The sequence below is a fragment of the Patiria miniata genome, unplaced genomic scaffold (assembly GCF_015706575.1).
Source record: "Patiria miniata isolate m_02_andy unplaced genomic scaffold, ASM1570657v1 HiC_scaffold_7, whole genome shotgun sequence".
Classification (NCBI taxonomy): Eukaryota; Metazoa; Echinodermata; class Asteroidea; order Valvatida; family Asterinidae; genus Patiria; species Patiria miniata.
Window position 1 is genome coordinate 48,317,753 of NW_024037074.1, and position 26,677 is coordinate 48,344,429.

Below are 26,677 nucleotides of genomic sequence, written 5' to 3' on the forward strand. Positions count from 1 at the left end.
ACCTATCTAAGGAACAAGTGTTAGCATTTAAGATACTAATAATCAATTATAAAAAAATAATAATCAATTGCAAAAACTCTTTTGGCATAGAATTTGAACCTTTTTCTCTGACTTAAAAACAAAATCTCACAAAAACAAATACGGTTTGCATGTTAAACAAGGTGCCAAACAAAAATACATGATTTTAGCCAAAAATCAGGTTTTTTGACCAAAAAAGTGCTTTTTGGCCCCAAAAACCACCCTTTACTACATTCCACGCCCCTGACATACCACTTAAATGAAAGATCTTGTTATTCCCTTTCATTTGATGCGACTTTTGTGGTTGTGATGTTTGTAGTTCAGAAGATATTATCAATTTATATATATTTAATGTAATAATTAGCTGATGACGTCATAATGACGTCATACATTCCCTTCCCATCATCCAATTTTTTGCGTCCGTCTATTTTTCGAAAAGGTATACCATGGAGATGCTTTGGTGAAAAAATTGTACTTTTGTCCACTGTGTTACGATTTTTTCACTAAGGTACCTCACTTATTAACCAGAGCCTACATATCACCAACTCACAGTAGGGTCTGACTCTGGATTTTTTAAAACCGCAATCAGCTGAAGAAACAAGGTCATCAAAGATGCTTCTGGCAACTTGGAGTTACACGCATCTGCACAGAATGATAAAACAATCTCATTGTGGGTAAAATTCACTTCTTTCAATGGTAAAGGATCCCAACACATCAGAAAAATAACAAAAGTTAACTTCTGCTACTTACTTAACCAGTTTGGGCCTGCATTATTTCGGCAAGATTGGAACAGGGCGCATTATTTTTCACTCGACCCCAACCCAGGCGGGTTGAAGCCATCACCCTTGGGCAGCGCACTCATATTTCTGGCCTTGCTCGCTGTGAGCAGGTCGCTGACAGATATTTCCATTTTTGCTCCCTGCGTGTGTTTATCCGTCATCCGTTGCGAATACCGCAAAACCTTTTGCGTGTATACACGTCATCCGGCACGAACTGGTTAATCACTCTACAATGCTAAATATCAAAGCCGGCTATATATCTAATTTTTAATGCAAAATGGTTTTGGGAAGTATTTTAAAAGTACTGCTCCCTTGGCATTAACTGATTTTAACTACCATGGTTTAACGCCAAAATGGATTTTATGTGACATCGCAATAAAGGCAGGCAGTATTTTAAAATTAATGGTCAAAATCCTTTCAGAGCATTAAAATTTGAATTAATTAGACTACCAATTTTTTGGAATTGTGTTCTGGATCCGTTTAACGTGCCAATAAGGCCAAACAAAAAAAATGGTGTGTTTACGGTAACAGTCTGAAAAAAATCCAGGTAGGTAGGTAGGGAAAGAATTTTTTATTTTTTTAATTTTTTTTTATTTCAGTTCTGCAGGCTCATGCGTGTTCTTTCGCACAATATTTGTATAAAAACATTATTCAAGCATTCAAGATACTCAATCGATACATTTCATTCCAAATTAATTCGTTCTCTCCAGGATTTTTTCAAACCTGTGGGGGAAGTTTTGCTGTGATTCAACAACCTGCGAAGCCATGGCATGGGGTTCGGGGCCCGCTTTTTAAGGGCCCCGAAAAGTTTTGAGAGAAGATCTTGTAGGCCCCTTTTTTTGTAATCAAAGAAAAAAAATCAAAATTACATTTACAAGTAAGTTTCAAATTAAGAAATTAAAGTGAAAAAAAATCATTTTACTTCCGATTACATGCCTTTTAAAATAGCATCAATAGGTCGGAAAAATTATTTCGCCAATTTTTGGGGGGTGCTGATTAATGGGGCATCATAGAGCAAGGAATCATGTTTATTTTGTGCCTGGATTATTTTCATTTGCGCCACGAAAATTATCAAGACTGGCCATCAAAAGTGATTAAAACTTGCCTCACCTAATAAAAAATATTTTTAAAGGTGGGTGATTCCACTATATGCTTAACATACATCACGGCCGCTGGTGCCGCCGACATTCAGTCTGGCCAGCCGTACATCGCGCCATGCACACGGCGCAGTATCAGTGTGCATTACTGCACTGTGTACCGCCCATCCCACGTGGCCGAAAATCTTGCACTACTGCAGAAACACGCTACGATGTTACGCCACAAGTTCGAGCTTTGCAATCTCGTCATTTTAATGGAAAACACATACACAGAAAATAAAGATCACGTTCTGTGAATTAATTTGCAGAAATTCTCTTTCTCCACCGATGTTTGTTTGGTATTTTACGATCCAACTTCGGGCGACGGCACAACATCATCGTGGTACGACGTTTGTATAGGCAGTAGTCACTGGTTCCGGTCCTTCCTATATAATATTGATTCCGTTAGCACGCAAAGGGAACCAATGTACCATGCTGTATGCGCTGCATGCCTGTCAGCTGGCAGTCGACAGAACCCGTCATTGTGTGCATTTTGATCACACATGCATCAGAAAAACAGGATTTTTGTCAAGATTTTGCATGTCAAGATGAAATAATGGCGTATGTAACGATAATATTGTGCATTTTAATGGCGTGAATAATAATTATATTGTGCATATCAGCGGCTGAAAAATGTGATCGGCATTTTTGTCAGGCCGATTCGCAGTACCCACGTTTGTACGTGGGGAGAACCATGCCGTCCGTCGGCCAGGCGCACCAGTTCACCCCGATGCTTTTGTGCAAAAATAATCGTACTTCATGTAATTTGAGAATTCAAGTTTTGAGATCGTCGCGATTTTCGCACGTTTAACACAGGTAAGTTTGTGTCAAATCATGGTCAGTTTCAAGTGTGGAAAATGGTCTATGTTCATGGAAAATAATTAAAAGTACTTGAAATTTTTGAAATTTGTTCATTAAAAATGATCAATATCAACCTTCAAAATGGCAATAAAAAGTTTGAGGTCAGCAATTTGGCCGAAAAAATTCAAGGTCGGTCGGGTTACCGTAAACACACCATTTTTTTTGTTTGGCCCAAGTCAAAAAGATAACTGCAGCGAAACCTTTTGATTACTTTGAGCTTTCCTACCAGACATGAGACTGAGAGGTTTCAGTTCTCTGTTGTGAGGCGCATGGTCCGCCCTATACATGCATCCTACATGTGCTCGCAAGGCAAAGTATAACACCGTATCTGAGATAATTCGTATCCAATGCCGTATATATCAGTGTTGTAGTCGAGATCTGAAAGCTCGAGACCGAGACCGAGACAGAGACCTGAGGACCGAGACCAAGACCTCAGGGTTCAAAGTCGAGACCGAGACCATAGACTAATTAGCAAATAGTAATGAGAAATATATATTTATTATAAACAACATGGTGTAAAAACTTTTTTTCTGAATGCTAAATGAATTCAAATGTTGTCACAGTGTTACCCACTTTGAATTTTAAATTTCAACCATTTGTCAGACTGTTTGAAAAGAAAACTAGCAGACACATGATTGTGTTTCACATATTTTGCATTTCTCCAAATTTATTTTGTATTTTTATTTTAGGCCTATTAAATTAGGCCACTTTCCACAGGCATTAAAAATTAAAAATTAAAACACCATGAAAATAAACATTACTGAAGTGAAGAATGATAAAGTCATGCTTGGTGTTTTTCATACTGTGGTAAAGTTGGTATCCATATCAAAACGAAAGAATGTGGCCTCCTAGTCCTACTCCTTCGTGTCCACATTTGTGCAGCAGGACGCGACATGTGCGGTGGCCCAGCCGCAGCGACTCGGACTTACTTTGCCTTATAAACTCGTCTGAGGTGCCTCGTAAAAGCCAAATTTGTGCCAGCCCTCTCTGTGAGCTTACTCTTGCAAAATCTGCAGATCGCAGAGCGCTTCAAATTGTTTGCCTTCCGGTCGTGGAATTTAGTGTGATCTTTAAAACCAAACTTTATCACAGCAGAGTGTGCTGACATGTTGCGCTTGATCAACTCAATGTGGTACGCACGCATAGCACATGCGGTACAGTCCATTGTACCCAAGTACCGCAAGGGAGATTGCGTTACTAGAAATGCGGTGACATGTGGGTACCAGACTATTTGATTTTGTTCCTCCGAATCGATACCACCGTCTATCGAATCTTTCGAAAGTAAGGTAGATATGGTCAGATCATATAAATTTATTTGGTTTTTTTGTGGTTTCCCCAACTGAACAATAAGGTCTCGTATGCTCGAGACCCCAATAGATCTCGAGACTTTTGCTCCGAGGTCGAGGTCGAGACCGAGTTCTTTGAGTCAAGACCTTAAAATTGTCGAGATTAACGAAAATCGGTCTCGAGACCGGTCTGGATACCGAGACCTGCCTCGAGACCTACATCACTGGTATATATGAAGTGAACAGTCATTGAACAGTCATGTTTATAAAATGGATTTTTTTTGTAGCCATTCTAGACCAATGAAGTAACAGTAGCCAAGACATGATATAACAACACATATTATTATACCTAGATATCTTTTAAATGGTGCTTACCCTCAGTTGTTGATGCCACTGTTGTCATTGCTACACCTAATGCAGCCTTTGTAACTTTGATAGATCCCCGTAAATGGCACCTCATCAGTGAATCAGTGATGACTTGATGTGACCTATGACCTAGGGTCAAACTCAGTATGTAAGTTGTTTGGTCCACAAGGTTGGTGTGCTGGCTTATGACATGATACAATCCCTGCAGAAACAATATGCAAGTAATAAGGGAATCATGTCAGGAATCCTCTTTAAACAAAACACTGGAGCTGGCCGGTTATATTCTGGTTTTTGATCAAGACTGAACCTGGCTTACTGATCTCTCTTATCTCAAGATTTATCTCCTTAAGGCAGTTTAGCACCTGATGAATGCCTACCACCAGCAGGGAACAATTAGTACCGCTTGACTGAACGACTTGTTAGGCATGCCTGATTCATTCCTCAGAGGCCTAAACGCACATGGATTTTTCATAAATTTAATATCAGTCACCAGACTAATGACACTGAATGAAGAGGTCAGTCATCTTTTCAAATAGTTGGACCATGGTTGGACATGTACCAGTCTAGTCTTTAGCCTCATTTCGAAATCACTTGACTTCCCTCTCATGTGCAAAATATTGCAGAAAAGTCTCCTTTAAAACTTGAATTGAGTCTGCAAACTTGGTTGTGAAAAACTGAGGACTTTTCTTTGCCAATGGAATTTTTGGAGAAATTTGCTGGCTAAAGAGTGAGTAAAGTTGGCTTGATTTAGGGGTCGTTCAGACACCGTTTTAAATTCCCTTAAAACACCGGTTGAACTCGATTCAGTGTACGTAACTTTCTTGCTAAACGATGTCTGAACGCTTTTTTATTTAGACAGAATCGTGTTAAACTCGAAGATAAAACGACAACTTAAACCCCCTCGAAGGGAGGGTTTAGTGAATAACCAGAACGAGTTTATCTCCCAGTACGATGTCTGAACGGTTTTAGCTAAAACACTCCCCGTTTTAGCCAGCGCAGTGACCCGGAGTTACGTAACGCCTTCTCCATGACGCGCTTTTCTATTAAGCAAACAATGTCCTAATTCTCCTACTGTTAAAAAAAAATCAAATTTCAAGTCCAATTTCCGCAAGTTTTCTGACCACATGGTCCGAGTTTCACATCGTGCTCACTCGCACTCGACTCACGATGCGATGACAAACGTGTAGATGCCAACGCAACAACCGCTAACCGGAGCATAATTATCATAATACACTAATATATTTAACTACCAGGAAAACCTTGGCGTTGATTGGTCAATATTGCAACGTTAACATCACGTGTATTTTCACGTGACTGACATGTTGTGCGGGCAAGTTGATGCAGTAAACCTTGAGTGAAATCTGTTCAATGACGTCTTGTTTCGAACACTGGTTTTCAAACAACTTTTCAGAACATTTTTTATGTCTTTTTGCACCACGAAAGGTACAGAAAATAGCCCCCAAAATGTAAACACAAATGGTGTATATGTAAGGCCGATGTACGATACTTCCAAAAAATGGGGAAATCGCCGCGGCGGACAAGTGACTGTCGTCATGTTTACCGGCATGCCATGCTACATGACCGGCAGAGGCTGCGATGTCAAACACGACATGGCAACACACATCACACGGTGAGGGGCTCAGACCACGTGTAGCGAACTGTACAAATGGAAGAGTGAAGGCTCTTTTTAGCGCGCGTTTTTTGCCGAGGCGGATGTTCTAGTTCTACGCGACATTAGAAATTGAGATAAACTACTTCGAGTTGAACTTGCTACACTTAAAACGATGTCTGGACGATCGGTAGTTTTATTTTTTACGACGGGCCCCCAGTGGTGAGCGACCGTTTTAACTTTTACCGTTTTAGCTAACACGGTGTCTGAACATGGCCTTAGTTTTGCACATTTCAGAGGCCTCCTGTGGTGTAACTAATTGCCTTAAGGGATTAACCAGATAATGTTACACTGGGCTTAGTCAAAGATAAACATCGAATTAAATCCTGGTATAAAAAGGGACCCAGGCTTTTCAAAGGGGAAATCACCTCATAGTATTTTATCACCTTACAAAGTGTATTAATTTCTTTACCAGAAGTCTCATGGAAATGTTCAATCTGTTTGTTAATTTTCAAGAGTAAATAGGATGATTTTCATATTCCAATTTACAAGCAAAAAAGTTGAGTAATATAACAAATTCTGAGAAACATTAATGTCATTTTTTTTCTAACAGCAAATGTTAATTTGCTTTCAACCGAGTAAACTGGACAAAATCTGACTTCAAAGACTGTGCTGCCCACACTGAGAAATACGTGACACTGAGAAACTGTTGAAAACATGATGGCACTCAGCGCCACAAGTCTTACTGTGTGCATAGCAGCATCCCAAATTCTCAAAAAAATTATTTTGATCAGAAGTTAAATTTTGTAGAAAGGGAAACTTCAGCTCAACCTAAGCACGACTCTCACAGTGTAGGAGTTGGTCATTTGGGAAAATGTTAGTCATCACCTCAGAAACTGGTTGCTAACATCCGGTCCCACTTGCAAATGTGTTGCCAACATTGGCAAGCATGAGTCTTGTTTATTTACATATTAAGACAGGGATGTACCCCAGGTCTTGATACTTACCCTATCAATCAATCTTTGCATGGCAGACAATGAATGACACAGAAGTGTTAGACACTGACATTTATGTTGCATCATTTCCTTAAGCAGATATTCTTTGTAGATACTGAACAGTGAAGATGATCCTGGGATGGTTGGATGACACTCACTTGGGATGTGTAAGCAGTCTACAGGAAGCATCACAAGTCTCAATAAAGATGCACCATCTTCATTAGACAGTTGGAACTGGGAACTTTGTCTGCAAAGGAGCAAGAAATCACTAATATAGAGTAACTCTGCTGAAGTTACCCTACATGAGTGATCTAGTCTAGACTACACTTAGGACTAACTTACATTTACCTTCTAGTCAACTATTTGGAACCAGCATCCCTTCACTGGTACCCAATGTGCTAGTGACTTTTATCTCTCTCAAACAAATTCGGGAAGGGAACACAGATGCCACAAAGCACTTAGGTAGCTTACTGCCAAGGGCCATGCACAGACATGCCATGAACAGGTTCCATGCACATGCTAAATTGTTGACCCTTCCAACGAGAGCTCAAAGACATTATGGATTGGCTAGCGGGTGTGAGTGAACAGCAAACCTGCATGATAAGATTGGACATCAAAAGCTGCACAAGCCTAAGCCAGTTCAGTCTGTTGAACTCAGGGAGGGATGGCCCTGTATAACCCATGGTTGTGAGCAATGTACGCTTCCACTATGCCTTAGATCTACAGGCACTTTGCCAGCACTCACTGTTAAAACACTCATTTAATTGACAGCTCATTCAACTTTTAAACAAATTCTGATTTGATTCGGACTTGATCCTAAGTAACAAGGGAAAGGAGATTTGCATGGTACTTGTTAGTGTGTTGAATGGATCCTAAACAACAGCCGCATTATGGTAAAACACTCGGCTTTTCCGCATCTAATTAAAATGTCTAAGAAGTCTGAATATGCAAATGATCTATACCAGGGTTAGTGTCCGACGGCAGTTAGTGGGAGTGAACTGCTCAACTCCATGAGGACAAGATTGCACAAGAGCTTCCGTCAGTTGATAGGTGATGTACAGACAAATCTTATATGATGGATCAACCACCACATAGCCAAATTGTTGATTAAAATTGCTCTAAGTTAAGATGTAATATGACTGGAGATAGAATTGTTATAACAGAAGTGGCTTGAGACTTGGGTTCTGTGCACCTTAGTGTTTGATTAGAAGTGGAGTCCTTAGCAAAGACACACTCCATTGTGCTTTGGCACACTGAACGAGTATACATGCAGGTGGTGGATGGGGAAAGCACATGTTCGTTCAGTTTGAATTTGAGTAGTGTTTAGAAGGCTCTCCTATGGTAGTACATTTTGCTCCTTAACCCTAACGTACCTAAATCCATCAAAATCAACCCCCCTGTTTCGGGGGATTTCGGCGGATTCAGGATACCTCCATATTGAACAAACTTGGGGATTTTGATGGACTCAGGATTCGAAGCCTAGCGGAACTGGCGGATTTTGATGGATTCAGGATACCTCCATTTTGAGCTATTGGGGGACTTTGATGGATTCAGGATCTCAACAGTTTTAACTCTTTTGCAATTTTTGTGGTCAAGTAAATACTGCTGGCACTAGCCCTGCCAAGTCTGTCACATACTGTACAAACATGTACACACATGTACTGGGTGGACTTGCATGTAGGGTCACGTGCTGGAGGAAAGATACAAATAATGAGCGAAAACGTGACGAATGCAATACCGTTTACGCATAAAGAGCACCATGTGCATCGCTAATGATTATGTGTGCGCATCGCGTAAATACTCGGTGCGCATTTCTAGCTTCGCGCGCGTTGAGCTAGGTCACGTGCTGGAGGAAAGCTCCATTACTTTACGTTAATTTTTTGCGCGCCTACGAGAGACAACCAAAATGGCGGAGATTTATCGCACAGTGAATGAGACACATGTGGACGCGCTGCCGATTTACGGGCTGAAACACGCGCTAATGTCTTTCACACAAATTGTGTGCGCAAGACGTATTCACTTCTGTACTCCATGCTGGGGTCACCATTCATTGGTGTATTTTGATGGATCCTATGCAACAACACACATCAAAATTTTCATGCGAGCGTGGTATCCTGAATCCGTCAAAATCCACCAGAAATTAAGGTGATGGATTTTGAAGACTCTATGGAAAAACATGCTGTACTTTTTTTTATGCCACCATGGTATCCTGAATCCGCCAGAATCCATCAAGACTTTTGCTGGTGGATTCTGGCAGATTCAGGATACCTCCAGTATCTACACTGGGGGATTCTGATGGATTCAGGATACCAGCATTTTTTGCATGACAAAATTGGTGGATTTTGGCGGATTCAGGATACTTTCTAGTAAAAGAGCCCCAGGAGTTAGGGTTAATTATGTAATGAATGTGACCCAACAGATATATGCAAACTTACCCTTTCACCTTTGACAACTGTGTGTTACTGTAGAGGTCTGATGCTAGCTGAATAGAAGCTTTGAAGTGATGAATATTCATTAGTTTCACAGGAAGCCCAATCATAACAGCCACAAGCTTACTTCCTACATGTATATCACTACATGCATTTCTAAAGATAGAAATAAACGGAACTGCAAGTTATAAATGTTTTTTTTTCAATTTCGTAAATAGACCCAAGTTCTGCAACAGAACTGGAACCAACAAGTAAGGGCCATCTGGCCAAGATAATGTGATGATCCCCTTTGGCCAGCAACGTTGAATCAGTTTTAGCTCACATTAAGCTAAACCTCCTTTCAACAAAGATAATGCCCGTACTCCATAAATGTTTTCAAAATCTTACCTATCATGAAGTGCTTGCAGAAACAATGACATGAATTCAGCAATGGTGGTGCACATATCAAATGATGTATGGGATCTATGCTGCAGAAGTTCTGATATGATTGCTACTATAGAAATGTCTGTTAAGATAGCCTGGGCAATGAGCGGCTGTGACTCCAGTAGTCTGATCCATACTCCCATGATTGCAGTCCTCAGTTTAATTAGACAGTTGTTTGTACCCAATCTTGGTTGAACTGGTTTCACTGGAGTCATAATATCTGTCATCCTTTTCAGACATGTTTTAAGGTAGCTTTGGCAGTCACAAATTGGCTTCTTGATTGGCTTGTCATCACCATGATCAAGTCTGCTTCTTTTACACAGAGGTTCTTGATATTCCTCTGTATAATCCCGAGCCAACGCTGCTTGTTGACTGTTTGACATTTCCAAATTGTGTTGACAACTGGTGTTTGTATCTGTACTTTGCATCATGGAGTCAAGAGATGAAGGTAGTCGATTGCTACAGGTGTACATTGCTGTTATCAAATCAGCCAAGAACTGTTGTGCAGCAGAAATAACAAACAAGCAATTGTCTTCCAAAGATTGAAAAGTTATATCCAAGATACCTGAAACAAATAAAATTACATTAAACCAAAGAATCAAAACCAACAACTTTTTACTGCTAACCGTCATTATCAGAAATTCATTTTGACCATGCAGACCATAGTTTTTTGTTCCTCATAATGTGACCCAAAGTGACTTTAAAAGATAAACAAGAAAAGTGTTAAAAAAAAACAAATGCCCCGCAACCATGCTTATTTCCATGACATAACACCACTATATTAACATCAACTTACCTGGGTCACATGGAACGTTCATTGACATCGTTATTGTTTTCTTTAGGTTATATACACGTATGTCATGTATTGATGCCTATGATCCCATAAAGAATTTTTGTTTTTTGCTTTTCTGTTGGGTAGCCATTGTATGTGATTTAAGCAAACTGACTGGATATTTGCAGTCTTAAGCAAGACATTTTTCAAAGGCAAATCCTTTAACATAATCCTTTGAGCATTTACTAGGCGGAAATAATAAGAATTTTTAAATAATCAAAAGAAAATATGGTTATTTGAATAAGCTTGAGTTATCATCATGACATCATTTCTTTGGTTTTTAATAATGAGAACAGTTGGCCTATGGGGTCTGAAAGTGACTCAAAATCCTAAGAACAACCTACAGACCTGCATATATATACATGTACTACGGTGCAAGTCTCAAGTTTTAGTAATACATGCACATGTACATGTGTTTGTTTTCTGTTGTTTCAATTAAAAATATGACTGTCCAAGAAAAAAGGGTGGAGAAGCCACATTGATTATACAAAAAACATGTATAAACAGTGAACAGGCCCCCTAATATTTTAGTGAGTGACTACATTTGCACATGTATACTGGTTTGGTAAAAAAAAAAACCAATCAAATACATGTAAAATAAAATCCCCCCCCCCCCCACAGAAGTGTTGTTGGGGTCTACGAACGAATACTTACCTGTAGAGCAATACTACTTATGCATATTCCCCCTACCGGCAGGTATTTTCCGCTAAGAGTTATATACAATAGCGCCCTCTGGCGCCCTACCCATAATACCCCGCGGCATGCGTGCCTCGTGAGCGTCCTCTTTTCTCGAGCGCTAAGTCGGAATACAGAATGTACTCAAGGCATCGAGAAGAGTGGGCTGGGGGAGGGATGCTCTACAGGTAAGTATTCGTTCGTAGACCCCAACCACACTTCTGTTGGGGGGGGGGGGGGAGGGGTGTCTACTTCACTCTACTTACCTGTAGAGCAATACTACTTATGCATAGACTAGCACCGTCAAGGCGGTGGGTCATGCGAGATGCTACTGTGCTTTCACAGGGGCCCGTCGCTCCACATGTGGGTGGACAAGGCAGCCCAAAAAGGTCGGCATGATAAAGACATTAGTCATAATGGTAGCCTCAACATGCTGACAGAGACGCGGTCCCCGATTTTGGGAATGAATTACAGCTCACCGATACCTACACATAAGAGTTCGGTGGGGCACCCAAAAAAAAAAAAAAAAAAATTATCATGAAAGGCAAAACATCATGACATGGTACATATAGACACTATTATATGCACATGTACATGTACATGTACAGAGCTCAATAAAGAATCAGAGTTAGGAGACACCAATGGTGGGGAGGTCTCCGGTCTGAACATGTCTTGAGAACATGGTGGGGCTCAGTCAGTCGCCCTCAACACTGCTCTCCCATGCTCTGCCTTTTATTTTGCTCATGCGGACCGATCACACGGATTCCGCCGTTGATACGTCCGTGGTTTCATGGATGACCGTAGCCAACCTTCAGGCAATCTTGTCATGAAAGGCCTGCAGGTATGGTTGGGTTACCATGATAAATACATGTCATGAAAGGCCTGCCTGTATGGCAGGGTCGTCATGACAAAAAACATGTCGCGAGAAGCCTGCTTGTATGGCAGGGTTGTCGAGACAACTACGTGTCGCGAGAAGCCTGTCGGTATGGCAGGGTTGTCGTGACAAATACATTTGTAACTGCAAGTGACCAATTCAAAGCATCTCAGTGCAGCTAATGTACGACGTTAAAGTCATGATTGGCACCAAAAATTCTCCGTCTGGACAAGAATGATTTGATGCCCGGAACAAAGACGTCCGGAGGCACAGAGGGCTCCGACAGTCTTTAGTATAAATCCCTCCTTAGGGAGCAGACATCAAAGTCATGATCAGCACCAAAATTCGCTGTCTGAAACGGACAAGAATCATTTGATGCCCAGAACAAAGACATCCGGAGGCAAAGAGGACTCCGACCGTCTTAGTTCAAAAACCTTCCTTAGGGATCAGACGCCAAAGTCATGATCGGCACCAACATTTTCCGTCTGGAATGGACAATGATTTGATGCCTGGAACAAAAATGTCCAGAGGTAAAGAGGACTCCGACAGTCTTAGTTAAAAAACAAAAATCCTCCCGTAGGAATCGGATGGGCACACTGGGTTCCCACCAGATGTGGTCCGTCTCTTTTATACAGAAAACATTTCTTTACTACATGTATATCAAGAAGTAACAACTGCTTACAAAAAAGGCAACCGTAGGGACAAATGAAACAGATGTGAAATTGTTCACTGGTTCACAGAACTCTAAAGATCTCTATAACACTTTTGGATAAGAAGGTGTTGAAGAGGTCCTGCAATTCAGGGGTGTTAAAACATCCCCTAAAGTTAACTGACATGGAGGTTCGACTGAATAACATTAAGTAATCTACTGTCGTGTTAGAAGTCCCTCAAGTGCAGGCTGTAAAAGCCGTAGCTTGTTTGAGAAAGGTCTGATGTGAACAGGAGAGCATTACAGCATCCAGTACATCAGGAGAAATTCCTGCGGAGTCGGGTGAAGGAAACCCAAGCTGTGTTGGAACAGAATATTGTTCTGCTCGGAAGAACATTTGTACCTCCAACTGGTGAGCCAAGGGAATGGTTATTGCCCTGGAAAACCAATCAATGGGGTCAACATAGAGTTAAGAAGAGGACCTTGTCATCCTTCTGCTCCAGTTGATTAAGTACCCGAGGGATAAGAGGAAGACGACAGGAAGGTGTATACAAGTAGCCTGTCCGTCTTCATCACCATCGTATTCGTGTGCCATGTGCAGGGGTCGGAAACCCTCAGGCATTAGCCTGGAAATCTGTGACTAGTTCATGAAACAAGTCAGATTGACATGTGGTTAGTTGTCCTTGCTTGGGAGAACGACCGTTGAAAGCAAGAAGCTATGAGGAAAACCCCAATGGGGTATTTCTCAAGTGAGTGTACACAGTTGTGCAGGCTGCCTGCCCACCTGGTCGTCGATGTAAACCACAACCGTGTCAAAGTCACATCGAACCAGGATCATCTGGCACAACACTGAATATAGAAAGTAACATCGCAGTTTATCCAAGACTGCCAGCATCTCAAGTATGTTAATGGAACTTGAATGATGCTCACACAAGGCCTCACCAATCCGCCACTAGATGCGGGTGGTGGGCAGTTAACTGGCAGGGTAACATGTCTGCCATGACAGTTAGTGAAGGCTGCAATCTGTGAGAGGCCCACCCTTGTGAGGTTGGCAACGTCGAACCACAGGAGGTGCTGCACAAGTCAGGTCATGGCCTGCACTGAATGCAGTGAGGCCTGGGCCGATACAAGCAAATAGGTGAATGCCACCAATCTTTGTTTCCACAGCGCAGTCATATCGCCTTTACTATCCAAGCAGAGGCCAGGAGTAAGGCGGAAAAAAGGCTGGATGGAGCCACCATGAAGTTGCAGCGAGAATCTTTGTTTGAAAACCGCGAAATTCTCAGTGCTCTGGCCTGAAAATGAGTTGCAGTTGTGTACCCTTCAGGCCAGGGCTCGTTCCCCATACTGATGTGTTAGACAGTCGACTAAATCTCATCAACATCTTCCCAAGGGAAATACAAGACGGGCGCAACACTGTGCTGGCCCGATGGTATTGATGTCAGCCGCAAAGTCTCTCTGACGAGCTTCTACGAGACAGATGGGTGGAGGTCGTCATGAGTCAGGTAGGTCACTTATGGAAGTCTTCAAAACAACTGAAGCCGAATCGAAATCGTTGTTACCAGTGAAGGCCTTATCCTATGTGGCATGGCGTACACAAAATGTTGCTAGCACGTCCACACAAAATCATCTGGGCAAACTTCAAGAGGTATGCAGTTGAGAAAACAAACAACTGTTTGTTCCTTACCTGCGCTGGCCTGACCGTGGGGTTGATGGCTATCTGAGATTGACCATCTGAGTACATGTAGTCGACATCGACCAATATGGATGTAAAGATCTTTGTCCGTTAAAAACTTAAAAGGTGGGACTCGAATCTTTGGCGGATGCCCTTTGACGGGAGAAACAGTTCATCAAGCATGTTACCCCAGCGGGCCAAGATTGCTAGGGTCTGCACTCGTGTAAAATTATAGAGTACCGAGTGCAGACCGTGAAATTGACAGTGAAAATAGCGGTCAATACGTCCACCAAGACTGTCGAGTCAAGATTAAAACATTAAACCTAATGTACTTCATGAGGATAAAGAGGGAGGCTGAACGCGTGTCGCCGAGCCCACTTTAATTCTACTGCAAAGTGTATTCAAGCTTCTGCGAGTATTATTTACGAAGAGCCGCTTGAATAATGGGGTCCCTCTACTGCTGGTAGCTTGTGCTTAGCTGCATTGAAGAGGGAAGATGTGACAAAAAAATACCAAATTTCGCTAACGGAAAACGGTAATGATCACATTATTGCTTGAAGAGCAGCAGGCAGTTTGAATACAGGCACAATCTTTCGAATGTGGTTCACAACATGCCTGAACTATGGAAGTATCAAAACACCCAGTCGCTTCATTGTGAAGAGCAGCAGTCATCTGATGAACCATCCTTATGCAAGAGTCGAATAGACCCCGTAAACGAGAACCTTAAAACATATCTTGAGGGACGAGTTGCACACGGCCACAGTCAGTTGTTGAACAACTCCTTCGGAGACAATGGACAGTGTACATACACAAGTAATGCACACATGTACATGTACCGTACATGTACATGTACATGAAAAACATAGCGAACTCAGTACAGCAAGAAACACCACTGCACGGCTAAGCACTGCGCGGCGTGTCCCATTGTCCTTGAGTCACCCAACCGTGATTAATGTAGAGGGCTACAGAGTTCACGGCTCGCAACTGAACTCAGACGGACATTTCATTAACGTGCCCGCCAGGCAATACATGTACATGTATAAATGTATATGACCGATAATGAAGCCGAGAACAATTGCAGTGGGCCGAAAAACCGAGTCCTCATCCCGGTAGCGTATGCCGCGGTGGGATCGGTGCAATAAACTCGCCCGGATTAGAAAAAATAATGAAGCCGTTCCCGCCTGAGAAATGGACACCATTTTGTCCGTTGTCGATGTGTTTCACACTTGATCCAACGGAGGTATGGGGAACAAATGGTTAGATGTGGAGCCTGTCCTGCGCTTGATTTGAAAAATTTGTGATTGGGCGGAGAGGGCTCATCGGCGGAGGGTAATTTAAGTACCCATGTAATGTCCCTCTGCGGCAAACGGAGTTCCGTTTCCGCGATGGACAGCCGTTGTAACTGGTCTGATTCTTCGTCATCATCGGATGAATCAGCCGAATGCGAAGGCCAAAATGACCCCGGTGACTGAGAGCCGTCTGGAGGGCTAGTTGTACAGAACCACGCGGTGGTGGCTGGGCAACACCCTCGGAGATAATAGACATACATTGTACATAATATTATGCAGATGGGTGAAGACTAAACACTAGCGGGGATCCTGGAGCACGGCCAACTGTGTGCGGTAGGTCCCGTTGTCTCTGGACCACGCGACCGTGGCCCACGGCCGGCGAATGTGAAGTTCCGTTCGCCGTAGGCTGGGCTTCCGGTATAGCGCGCAACCATGTGTGGTATACATGAACATGTACATGTATGAACATGTGTTTTTTCATTTTTGTACATGTACATGTACCTCGTTGTGCTTGGGCCACGCAATCGTGACCAATGAATGACGACTATGAAGCATTCATTGCAGATAAGGACTCCCGGAGCACGGCTATCTGTGAGCAGTATGTCCCTTTGTTCACGGGTCACCCAACCGTGGGGAGACCAACAACCGAGGGTTGTGGGGCGTGGCTCGCCACTCCAGGGGGCCACCATTAGGGCCCGCTTGGCGTCCTGCAGACATAGCCGATAGTGTAGGTAAAATCGACTGAAATGCCTGCAGGAAACAGACCTCGAGATCGAGTCCTCACGTCAGGAGCGTTTGCCCCGGTGGGACCAGTCAGAGGAACCATCAGAATCTGAAGAACGGCGTGATCGGCGATCAGCTTTCTTCTTCTTGCTCTTCCTCTTTGAAGAACGGCCCCAGGGTGTGTTTGAATACAAGTCAGAAGACACCTGGGGCACCGGGACCCCCGAGCAACGGAAAAAAAACGATGACGAGAGTGGTCCCTCAGAGCGAGATGATGGGGGCCGTCGGTCCGGGATCCCCCCGGGCGACCGGCTCCGCACAGCTCATAACGTACCCGGCCGACAGTACCTCAGGCCCCGTGGGCCCACGGGCGCTGAGCGAGCGCTGGACTGTCCGGTAGCTCGAGCAATAGCCCATCCCGGCAACCAGGCGCGGTTCTACGGGGGGGGGGGGGGGGGGGGGGGGGCTAGGGGGGGGCCCAAATTTTGTCTAGCCCCCCCAAAATAAATTCCGTAAAAGAAATTGCAATAGCAAAAAGAAGGATTGTGATGTACATGCGAACGCTCTCCCCCTAAAGAAGAAGTAGCCGTGACAAGTGTGCATTAGTTAATATAGTGTGAATGATTTTAGGATTTTATTGGCGCTCCCCATTGAAAATATGGCATGAGCTTCATAACTATCAAATAAATACAACCAAGAAGTTGATGAGAAACTCTACAAACTGTTGTTTTATTAACTCTTTTATTATAAACTTCTCTTAAGCGAAAAAGGGTAGTAAATTGACGAGGAAAACAGGAGCTATTTTACACACGTCCTACCCGACCTGTTGCTAAAAGAAAAGAGGACGCTCACGAGGCACGCATGCCGCTGGGTATTATTGGTAGGGCGCCAGAGGGCGCTATTGTATATAACTCTTAGTGGAAAATACCTGCCGGTAGGGGGAATATGCATAAGTAGTATTGCTTTACAGGTAAGTAGAGTGAAGTAGACTCCTATTGTTTTAATCCTAATGACATTGGCCTTTGTCTAATGGGTCCAAACTTACAAGCTATCTTCATTGTATCAAGGTTCAAGACATACATGGACATACAATCCAGATATCGCTGTGGAACCAAATGCACGGGCACGCACGCAAGCACACACGTTTACGTTGCATACCAAGTGTGGACATTCCATTGATTTCGTGTAGTTAAGAAAATCCAGTGAAAAAAAAAATCATTTTCTCAAACTGTGAAAACTCTTTCATTCCATTTTTTTTCTATGATCCCCTTTAGTGTTTCTCTTCATTCTGCCACCGATAAACCTAACCCCAAAATGCCTCTAAACCTGTTTTTCAGTAAGGGGAAACACTGTGTGGACTTGGGCACAACGTCTCCTCTACCTGGTTTATGTGGACCTCTCTTGATCGGAAGTCCAAACAGTGAATGTAATGCCTACCCACACACACACACCCATGCGTGTAAATGCCGGCAATCGTGGACGCCCCATTGTCCCTTATCCTCTTTCCTTTGTTTGTACTCTTTAACTTTTTAGCGACAGCTCTCATTGGTTTTGTACACGGTTTGAGATCGTGGACGTATTGTTTGCGCCCACATTCTTTTGTCCTACGTCCCCGATTGCTGGTGTTTACATACTCACACACTTATACACTGAAATTTGTATTCTTGTGGAGACAATTCTTTGTTCTCGTGTAGTAAAGTTTTCGAGTTTGAAAGTGAAGTTTCAAAATGCTCTTATTTTTTAACCAGAATTAATTTCCTTGGCTGAAATTTGGACTTAATATCCCTTTTCTAAAACTCTTCCATTTGCGACTAATCAACCCACCTTCAAAATTCCTAGTTTTTGAGTAAAATCCATATATCTACTTCGTGAAAATCGTGTGGAGACGTATTCATCTATAGGAATTGCCCTGTGGAGACGTATACAATCTTTTGTTCCCTATTGTGTGCACGTCTCCAGAGGGCACGGTGTATCAGATCACACGCACACACACACGGACGGACAAGGCGGAAATAGTATGAAAAAAATGTCCCTTAATTTTAGCAAGAAAGTGATTTAATCCACAAAATTTAAAATATATTCCTTCAATGCACCAGCAATAAACCATCAATTAATCGTTTACATATGTTTTGATGTATTACTGTCTGAGCCAATGCATCAAGTCATTCAAAACTCCACAAATATATGGATTAATTAGATGTAGTTCCACATTTGCAAAAAAATTACACATCTGCAAAAAAGTAATTACAGTAATTAAAAAATTAATTACAATAATTAAAAATTAATTAAATTAATTAAAAAATTGAACTATAAAAAGTATTCACTTCAAGCTTGTCACCATATAGTTACACAAAACTGGAATGAACTACCTCAAAATGTGGGCAGCAATAAATGCACGCAGTGCTCCCATGTACAAAATAATGACAATATAATTGTTTGTTTGCAAATGACTAGTCCCTTGGAACCCCCGTTTATCTGTGCTGTGAGTGTGTCTAACAACTATCTGCAGCCTCCAAAACACTCATTTCTTGAACGACAATGTCCAAGTAAGAGAATGTCCAAGTTTACTGCACTGACTCTTCTACAGGGGTAAGTAGTCACATACTCTGAAGTGTGCCAGTATAAATGAGCGTCCTTCAGCGCCCTCCACATGGTGGTACCATTTCAGCTGAACATAGAACTTTTAACCCTTACCTTGTCTCTGTATGATGTCAGAGGGGCATTTACAGCCGACAAGTGCTCTTGCCGATTCAAACCAGGCAGTTCGTATGGAAGCTTTCTGCCAACTGGCTGACTTGAAAGAGCCAGTGAGATGCTCATCAACCAAGTCAATGATGACACCAATGTACTTGCACTGCAGGTCATCAGAATTCCTGTTGAAGCCAGACTTTTTACCGGCTTGGAATCCTTGCTTTTCTTTGGGAAGATGATAAGGAAGCTGTGTCTTGACTGAGATTCCATTCAATGAATTCAGTAGAATAGCAGAGAGTCTCAATGCGAAGACTTGGGTTGTTGAGTTGCAGTCTGGATTGAGTGACTTCTGCAGGAATCCAAGGATGACACTTGTCTCATCTAAAAGGTTCTTTAAGGTTGCTGCATGGAATAAATAAGCAAAAACACATATTTTCAAATCCTCAACAAATTAATTGCAATTCATAGTTTCACCTCATTTTACAAGATTCACTAAACACTTTTTCTAAAGCTAAGCATATAAAAACATGATATGCGACTAACTGTACAAAAGAAGTCACTAGTCCCTTTAGTTTTGTGTTTTAAACCCCTTCACACCAAATCTTACACAGTGGGAATGTAAAGGAACGATCCACTTTTTCACCCATATTGCCGGGGACAGATCCAGAATGTTTAGGAAAGGGGATGCAACCATTTAGGCCCCCCCCCCCAAAAAAAGGCTCTGGTTTCTGGTCTGCACGCACGTCGCCGTAGCCATGCGAGTCGGCAATATTAAACAGTTTTTCCAATGTAAGATGATGTCTCAAAACCGCCAAACTCACTGGTTTGACTGGAATACTGATGCTGCACAATTTTAATGTGTTTTTTACATGGGGTTACGATCGAGTAAGCTTTATGTGGCCTCTCTGGGCTCCCATACATTTTGCACTAAATTTAGTCGGGCACCATTTGCAGTCACCAGCCGACATTTGAAGTAAAAAAAAAAAAAAAAAAAAAAGCCGCGTCGCCACACCACTTTTGGGGCAAGCTCCATACCAGAAATCAAAGACTTTGGGGGGGGGGGGCCTTAGGGCTAAATCCTGATGTCTAAGGTGTGGTGTCCCGAGTTCCTGGGCCCACAAAATCTAACATTTCAAATGTTCTGTGGTGCAATCATGGCCTTCAAGGTCACATTTTTGCTCGAGAATATACAATGTTTTATAAAAAACTATGTTTTTTTTAATTTTATTTTTTATCAAACACTACAGAATTAGGCTAATTGTTTTGTTCACAGTTATGGTTCATCTTTTTTGATAAAAAAAAAATCTGTACAACAAAAAAATATCCTTTTTAGTGACACAGTAAGGACAGAACAATCAAGACATTTAAAGTAAAATTATTTAAAATGCAACGGTTTCTGATACAATTGATTGATAAGAAACTTGGCCCAGTTAAAATAGAAATCTGGGAATGCGGTATGTTGCAACTGTTTTTCAATGACATTTAACCTAACCTTTGTAGTACATAGATCTACAAATCATTGTAATTAAAAAAAAACAGAAGGCAAGTTACATGTACAAAGAAAATGACTGTTTCCAAAACAAATGGGCTTGGATTGATCTCACCAGAGTAACGGATATAGAGGTGACTTCAAAATTTAAAGGAGGTGTTTTCCTGGGTTCCAGTCAGGATCATTGTGTTGCAGCAAACATCAACGTATTGCATCTTACAAACATTCCTATACATTACATGTACCTGGCGAGTCAGCAAGCTCAACCATCCAGGATAAGAGCTTCTCCAGACAAGTGTCATCTACAACCTTTTTGGAAGGGTCAATAAGTATATTCCATACATCAGGCAGTAGAATCATTGCATCTCTGGCAGTCTGTGGCAGTTGTGACGAATCTGCCATCATGAAGGCTCTAATCTGTTGATTGACCTATATTATTAGGGGGAAAAAAATAACTGGATGAAAGTACACAAACCCTGACACCCGTCTAGCTTGAGTAACTCCAGTAACGCTGGAGGAAAAACCTGTTCGTTTCCATGTGGTAGCAAGAGACCCAAAAAAAGGCCTCTCCAAAATTGTCCAAATTTCACCTCTTTTATCTCACCCCAGATTCCTACTACCTACCTCATACCATTCTGCAGTCTTTCACGAAGCTACTAATCGACTTGACACCGACCAAAAAACTAAAATATGAACATTATTGATTTCGTTGACTTGTCCGTTAAATTCGTGCAGTGCACACACAGTGTGCATGACAGGCCACGTGGCGCGTATATCCCCCACACGCACGTACGTACACCCACACGCAGAACACAGTAGGCCTACATTTACTGCCTTATTACACCATGCGTACAGTCCGTACTCACGTGTGTGTGCTTGCTGGTTGTGTTAGCCATTCGTACGGACAAGCCGCGTTGATTGTGGGTGCAGGGCCCGATTATCTCCCTTCGACAAAAAGCCGAGAGACCGCATTGAACAAGGCTATCCACTCGTGGGCACATGCAGTGTGGGTGATGCATGTGGGTACCATACCGCTTTCAAGCGCCGCTAGTGGGTTCCATTTTCGTCTGGTGCCATGTCGTGGCACAACGACTGTCGCTGCGTTTCTGCCCACTCCACCGCCCCCCCTCCCCCCCCTTGCCCCCCCCCCCCCTGCGACGCCCTAGCGGCGAGGCTATTGAAATCCCCACTAAGGTGACACCGAGTGGCTTCTTTTTGCATGAAACGCGTAAAGCATAAAACAGTCGTTGTGTTTTCCACGACATGGCACTAGACGACATTACTATACCTCATACATATTCATGATCGAGAGCCGAACGTTCACTGGTCAATTCACCATCACGTGCCAGATGTTATTCTTGCTGTTTACCAAACGCGCGCGCGAGGATTCACGCACATTGTAAATACGCATGCGTAGTAGACTGTCGCATGGGTTACCCGTGCGACAGTCTACTACGCATGCGCTTTACAGAGCAATCGAGGAACTGTCGCACGAGTGCAGTACGCACGCGCGAACATCGCACAGGAGAGATGCATGGTTGCATGGTTGCACGGTTCGCGTAAATGTTAATTTACTGAGCTCAATGATGCCGTACTGGAGAAAATGTATAGACCGTGTAAAGATGTCTCCTGTACAAAAGAAAGTTGTACACATTGCAAACAACTGTATTTACAACTGTAGTAACTGTACTATATTGCAAACGAACCGAACTAGTAATTGAAGTTGAATCTTTTGGTGAGCTGTACAAGTTTCCCCAAATTTTGTTTTAGGTGCATAATAATAAAACAAAATTCGGCAACTGAATATGTATGAGGTATAGTAAAACAAATATAACATGGTTTATTTCGGGTGGACAGTCGATATTAGCTCCCCTCGGTATTGGAAGTTGACAAACTAGTTCCCTCGGCTTCGCCTCGGGAACTAGTTTGTCAACTTCCAATACCTCGGGGAGCGAATATCGACTATCCACCCTCAAACCATGTTATATTTGTATAATGGAACCCACTAGCGGCGCTTGAAAGCGGTATGGTACCCACATGCATCGCGCACACTGCATGTGCCCACGAGTGGATCACAGGGCGATCGGGATGATCGATCTAGCTGATTTAGCAGATTTTTTTTGATTGTTTAGGTCACGTGTGAGTGTGCCGTGCGCAAAATTAACGCTCATCTTAGGGCAAGTTCGCGCAAGGACTATAGTTAACCATTGGTCGACTAACGCTTGCCCGAACTCTGTCTAGTCGACGATGGTTAACTACGCTAGTCGACTATTTGGAACCAACCTACTGGGGTTGGTTGCTTTGCTGGTAACCATAGCCGCGCGCATTCATAACGTACAGCAGGGAGCCAGGATCCAGACGTTTTGCAATGACATTTTGACCAGCGTTCGACTAGAGACGTTCGCACTTTGCTATTAGTGCGCAGGCGTAAGGTACGTCACAAATCAACCACTAGTCGACTAATGATCCTTGCCCGAACTTGGCCATTGACGACAGCATTGGTATACGCACGTACCAGTACATGTACACACCCGTACTCGTACAACAGCCATGCACGTACGTGCAAGTTAAGCATAGCCTCGCTGTATGGTACAAGTTACTTTCTCACTAGCAGCGTACGGGCATCGATATGTGCACGCAATTATGCCTTGCCAAGTTGATTAGGGATTTTCTTACCGGCGATTTTTTTTTATAGGCGAATCGATAAGCCCAACGCCTTGGTCAAGACTACTTATAATTCAGCCCTATCTTAAAGAGTACAGCGCCCTCTGTTGATATGGATTGCCGCCGGCAAACCTTTAGTAAACGTTAGTTTGCCGTCATTACCTCCTGCAAAATATCTTATTATACATTCCCAACTTCCTTGTGACCTCTGAATGGGTGCGTTGTTAGTTTGGCTTGTGCAAAACAAACCAGGTAAGCTCGGGCATCGAAGATCATTGATAAACACGGTGATGCATTACTAAAAAGAAATGTAGGCCTAATGTGAAAGGTAGCAATCTATGCATTAATTGTCCAACAGTTCAGCAGAAACTCTTATGTGCGTCATTATACCTTCCTCGAGGATAAGGGAAGAAAATCCACTTTTAAATTATTAGACCTACAAAACTAGTTGGCGACATTCTCAATAAACAGGTATGTCCAGGCGCGGTTCTATGGGGGGGGGGGCTAGGGGGGCTGTAGCCCGGGGGGGGGGGGGGGGGGGGCTAGGGGGGGCTGTAGCCCCCCCCAAATTTTATCTAGCCCCCCAAAAATAAATTCCGTAAAAAAAAAATTTGCATAAGCAAAAAGAAGGATTGTGATGTACATGCGAATGGTCTCCCCCTAAAGAAGAAATAGCCGTGACAAGGGTGCATTAGTTAATATAGTGTGAATGAAAAATAAGATAGTGGCTATTTTGCCGGAGGTAATGACGGCAAACTAACGATTACTAAAGGTTTGCCGGCGGCAATCCATATCAACAGAGGGCACTGTGCTCTTTAAAATAGGGCTGAATTATAAGATGTATTAAATTCCCACCAAAATTGTGTAGCACGTTTGGTGTAGTGGTTAAGCAAAGGCTCTAGTAAGCGGGATGACTCGGGTTCGATTCCGACCGCACCACATTTTAAAGTTTTTTTTGTCATCCCCAAATAAATAAGAATATTCTTCTTTTATTATTTTAACATGTCTCAAACATTTTTTGCAGTGTATTACATTTTCTTTTTCAGATTTGTGGCTCTGGAGGATTTTTTTTAAAAGGAAAATAAAGTCCAAAATTATAAAATGGTCTGAATCTCATCTTGTGAATACGAGGTAACAACGATAATTTTGGCATGGAGCCAGACTAAAACTTTTCACCGGAAAATGTTTAAGTACAAAAAAACAGTAACTGCGCATGTTCAGTGTATATCCGGCAAACTAACGTTTACTAAAGGTTTGCCGTCTCCGGCAAAATATACACTGCCAAAAAATAACCGGTCAACATTTCAGCACGCCTCCCTGAAAAAATTCTGGATCCACCGTGCTAGCCCCCCAAAATATTGGTTCTAGAACCGCGCCTGGGTATGTCATAGATAGAGGGCAGGGTTTTTATTTTTTGAGGGAAATTTGGGGGTAAAATGACGATGACAGCGCGGCGGCAACACGCGACCGGAAAATAAAGATGGCGATCACCGCGCGATGTACTGTGAGCACGCACGGCGCGCTGAATCGCAAGGCAAAATCTGCGCAGGAATTGGAAAATCGTGATTTCTACCCCAAGAAGCTGTTCCAAATTGCAAAACGGGTGTCATTAGAATTGAGAAACGTCTGCTTTTGATTGTAAAGGTGATTTTTGCGCAATAAAAATATTTTTGACTCTAATTTGATCAAAACAAAACAGGGGCCCAACACTTATACTTATAGTCGTGTTCCCTAACGTGGCGCACTTCGAAGCTTACCCAACTTTCCTCGTGTAGTGTTGCCAAACCTCTTTGTTGACAAACCTCAAATTCATGCAGTGAAAAACTGGTACTTTTACCTTATTAATGCTTGCTATTTAACCTCTGTGAACAATTTCGGTTTCATAAAATTTTAAGCCGAAATTGAAAAACGGTGGCGTCCGGAAATTGGGCACAAATTGGCGGAGTGTTCCCTAACGTGGCGCACTTAAATAAATCTCGGAAAATTCCAAATTAACATTTAAGAATTTCTGTAAACTTGATAAATTTTGATAAGTCATTATTATCTCTACTTACATACCCAGCCAGATGTTTGTCAGAAAATTATTTTCTTATTTTTCGGGGCATTTTCAAAGGGTTCACTTTGCACTTGAAAATAAAATCGGAAAATCACGCCAAAAGAAATTTTTCTTTTAACTTTGTAGCGGGTAAATAAACTCGCGATTTATAAACGGGAGTGTTTAGAACTTGATGAAATTTCACTTTCTGTGAAATTTCAGTTAAAACTTTTGCTGTAGCTAGGCGCTACAGGCGAAAAATCAAAGTGCGCCACGTTAGGGGCCGCGCCACGTTAAGGGTACATCAACAATACTTCACGATCGCCCTAGCTCTACTGAGTGGAGCGTTGAATTACGGGTACCCCTCCATATACCAACGCTCCACCGATTCGCCATACTTTGGTAGCACCATCACAGTCATCACAGTAGCATAGTCATGATAGTCACAAACCCACGCGAGGACAAAAAGACCCAAAAAAAACGGTAAAGAGATTACAAATGAGAAAGACAGTTATCCTGGATTGATCTATACATTCTTGACATTCCATGAGACCCCTTATATTGTTCCCAAACAGCGAACATTTTGGAAAAAACAGCAAAATAGTCTGAAAACTTACAGTTCAATGTGTTTGCATGGAGGCTCAGTTCTTGAATTAGCTTGTCAATGAGGGCGTCTGACGTGACGTCACCGTCGTTGACCATTGGTACGCATGGTCGACTAATTAACGCTTGCCCGAACTCTGTCTAGTCGACGATGGTTAACTACGCTAGTCGACTATTTGGAACCAACCTACTGGGGTTGGTTGCTTCGCTGGTAACCATAGCCGCGCGCGTTCATAACGTACAGCAGGGAGCCAGGATCCAGACGTTTTGCAATGACATTTTAACCAGGGTTCGACTAGAGACGTTCGCACTTCGCTATAGTGCGCAGGCGTAAGATACGTCACAAATCAACCACTAGTCGACTAATGGTCCTTGCCCGAACTTGGCCTTGCAGTCGCGCGGACGAGGTTGATGCGCATATGATTCTCCAAAAAAGACGTTCGCACTTCGCTATAGTGCGCAGGCGTAAGATACGTCACAAATCAACCACTAGTCGACTAATGGTCCTTGCCCGAACTTGGCCTTGCAAGTCGCGCGGACGAGGTTGATGCTACGGAAGCTTGAATTGCCTTCCGC

The 26,677-nt window shown here is 42.7% G+C and overlaps 1 protein-coding gene across 1 annotated transcript in view; it reads right to left on the reverse strand.

The window, feature by feature from the left end:
* The window catches only part of LOC119745327, a 40,188-nt gene extending 14,026 nt beyond the window's left edge, over positions 1–26,162 (reverse strand). The window contains exons 1-8 of the mRNA XM_038221615.1: positions 26,116–26,162; positions 21,045–21,228; positions 19,314–19,712; positions 9,867–10,467; positions 9,486–9,635; positions 7,063–7,297; positions 4,456–4,648; positions 569–660 (exon numbers count right to left, since the gene is read on the reverse strand). Coding sequence (XP_038077543.1) covers positions 569–660; positions 4,456–4,648; positions 7,063–7,297; positions 9,486–9,635; positions 9,867–10,467; positions 19,314–19,712; positions 21,045–21,204 — 1,830 coding nt within the window. The 5' untranslated portion in view covers positions 21,205–21,228; positions 26,116–26,162. The remainder of the gene's footprint in view (positions 1–568; positions 661–4,455; positions 4,649–7,062; positions 7,298–9,485; positions 9,636–9,866; positions 10,468–19,313; positions 19,713–21,044; positions 21,229–26,115) is intronic.
* Positions 26,163–26,677: the final 515 nt, after the last annotated feature.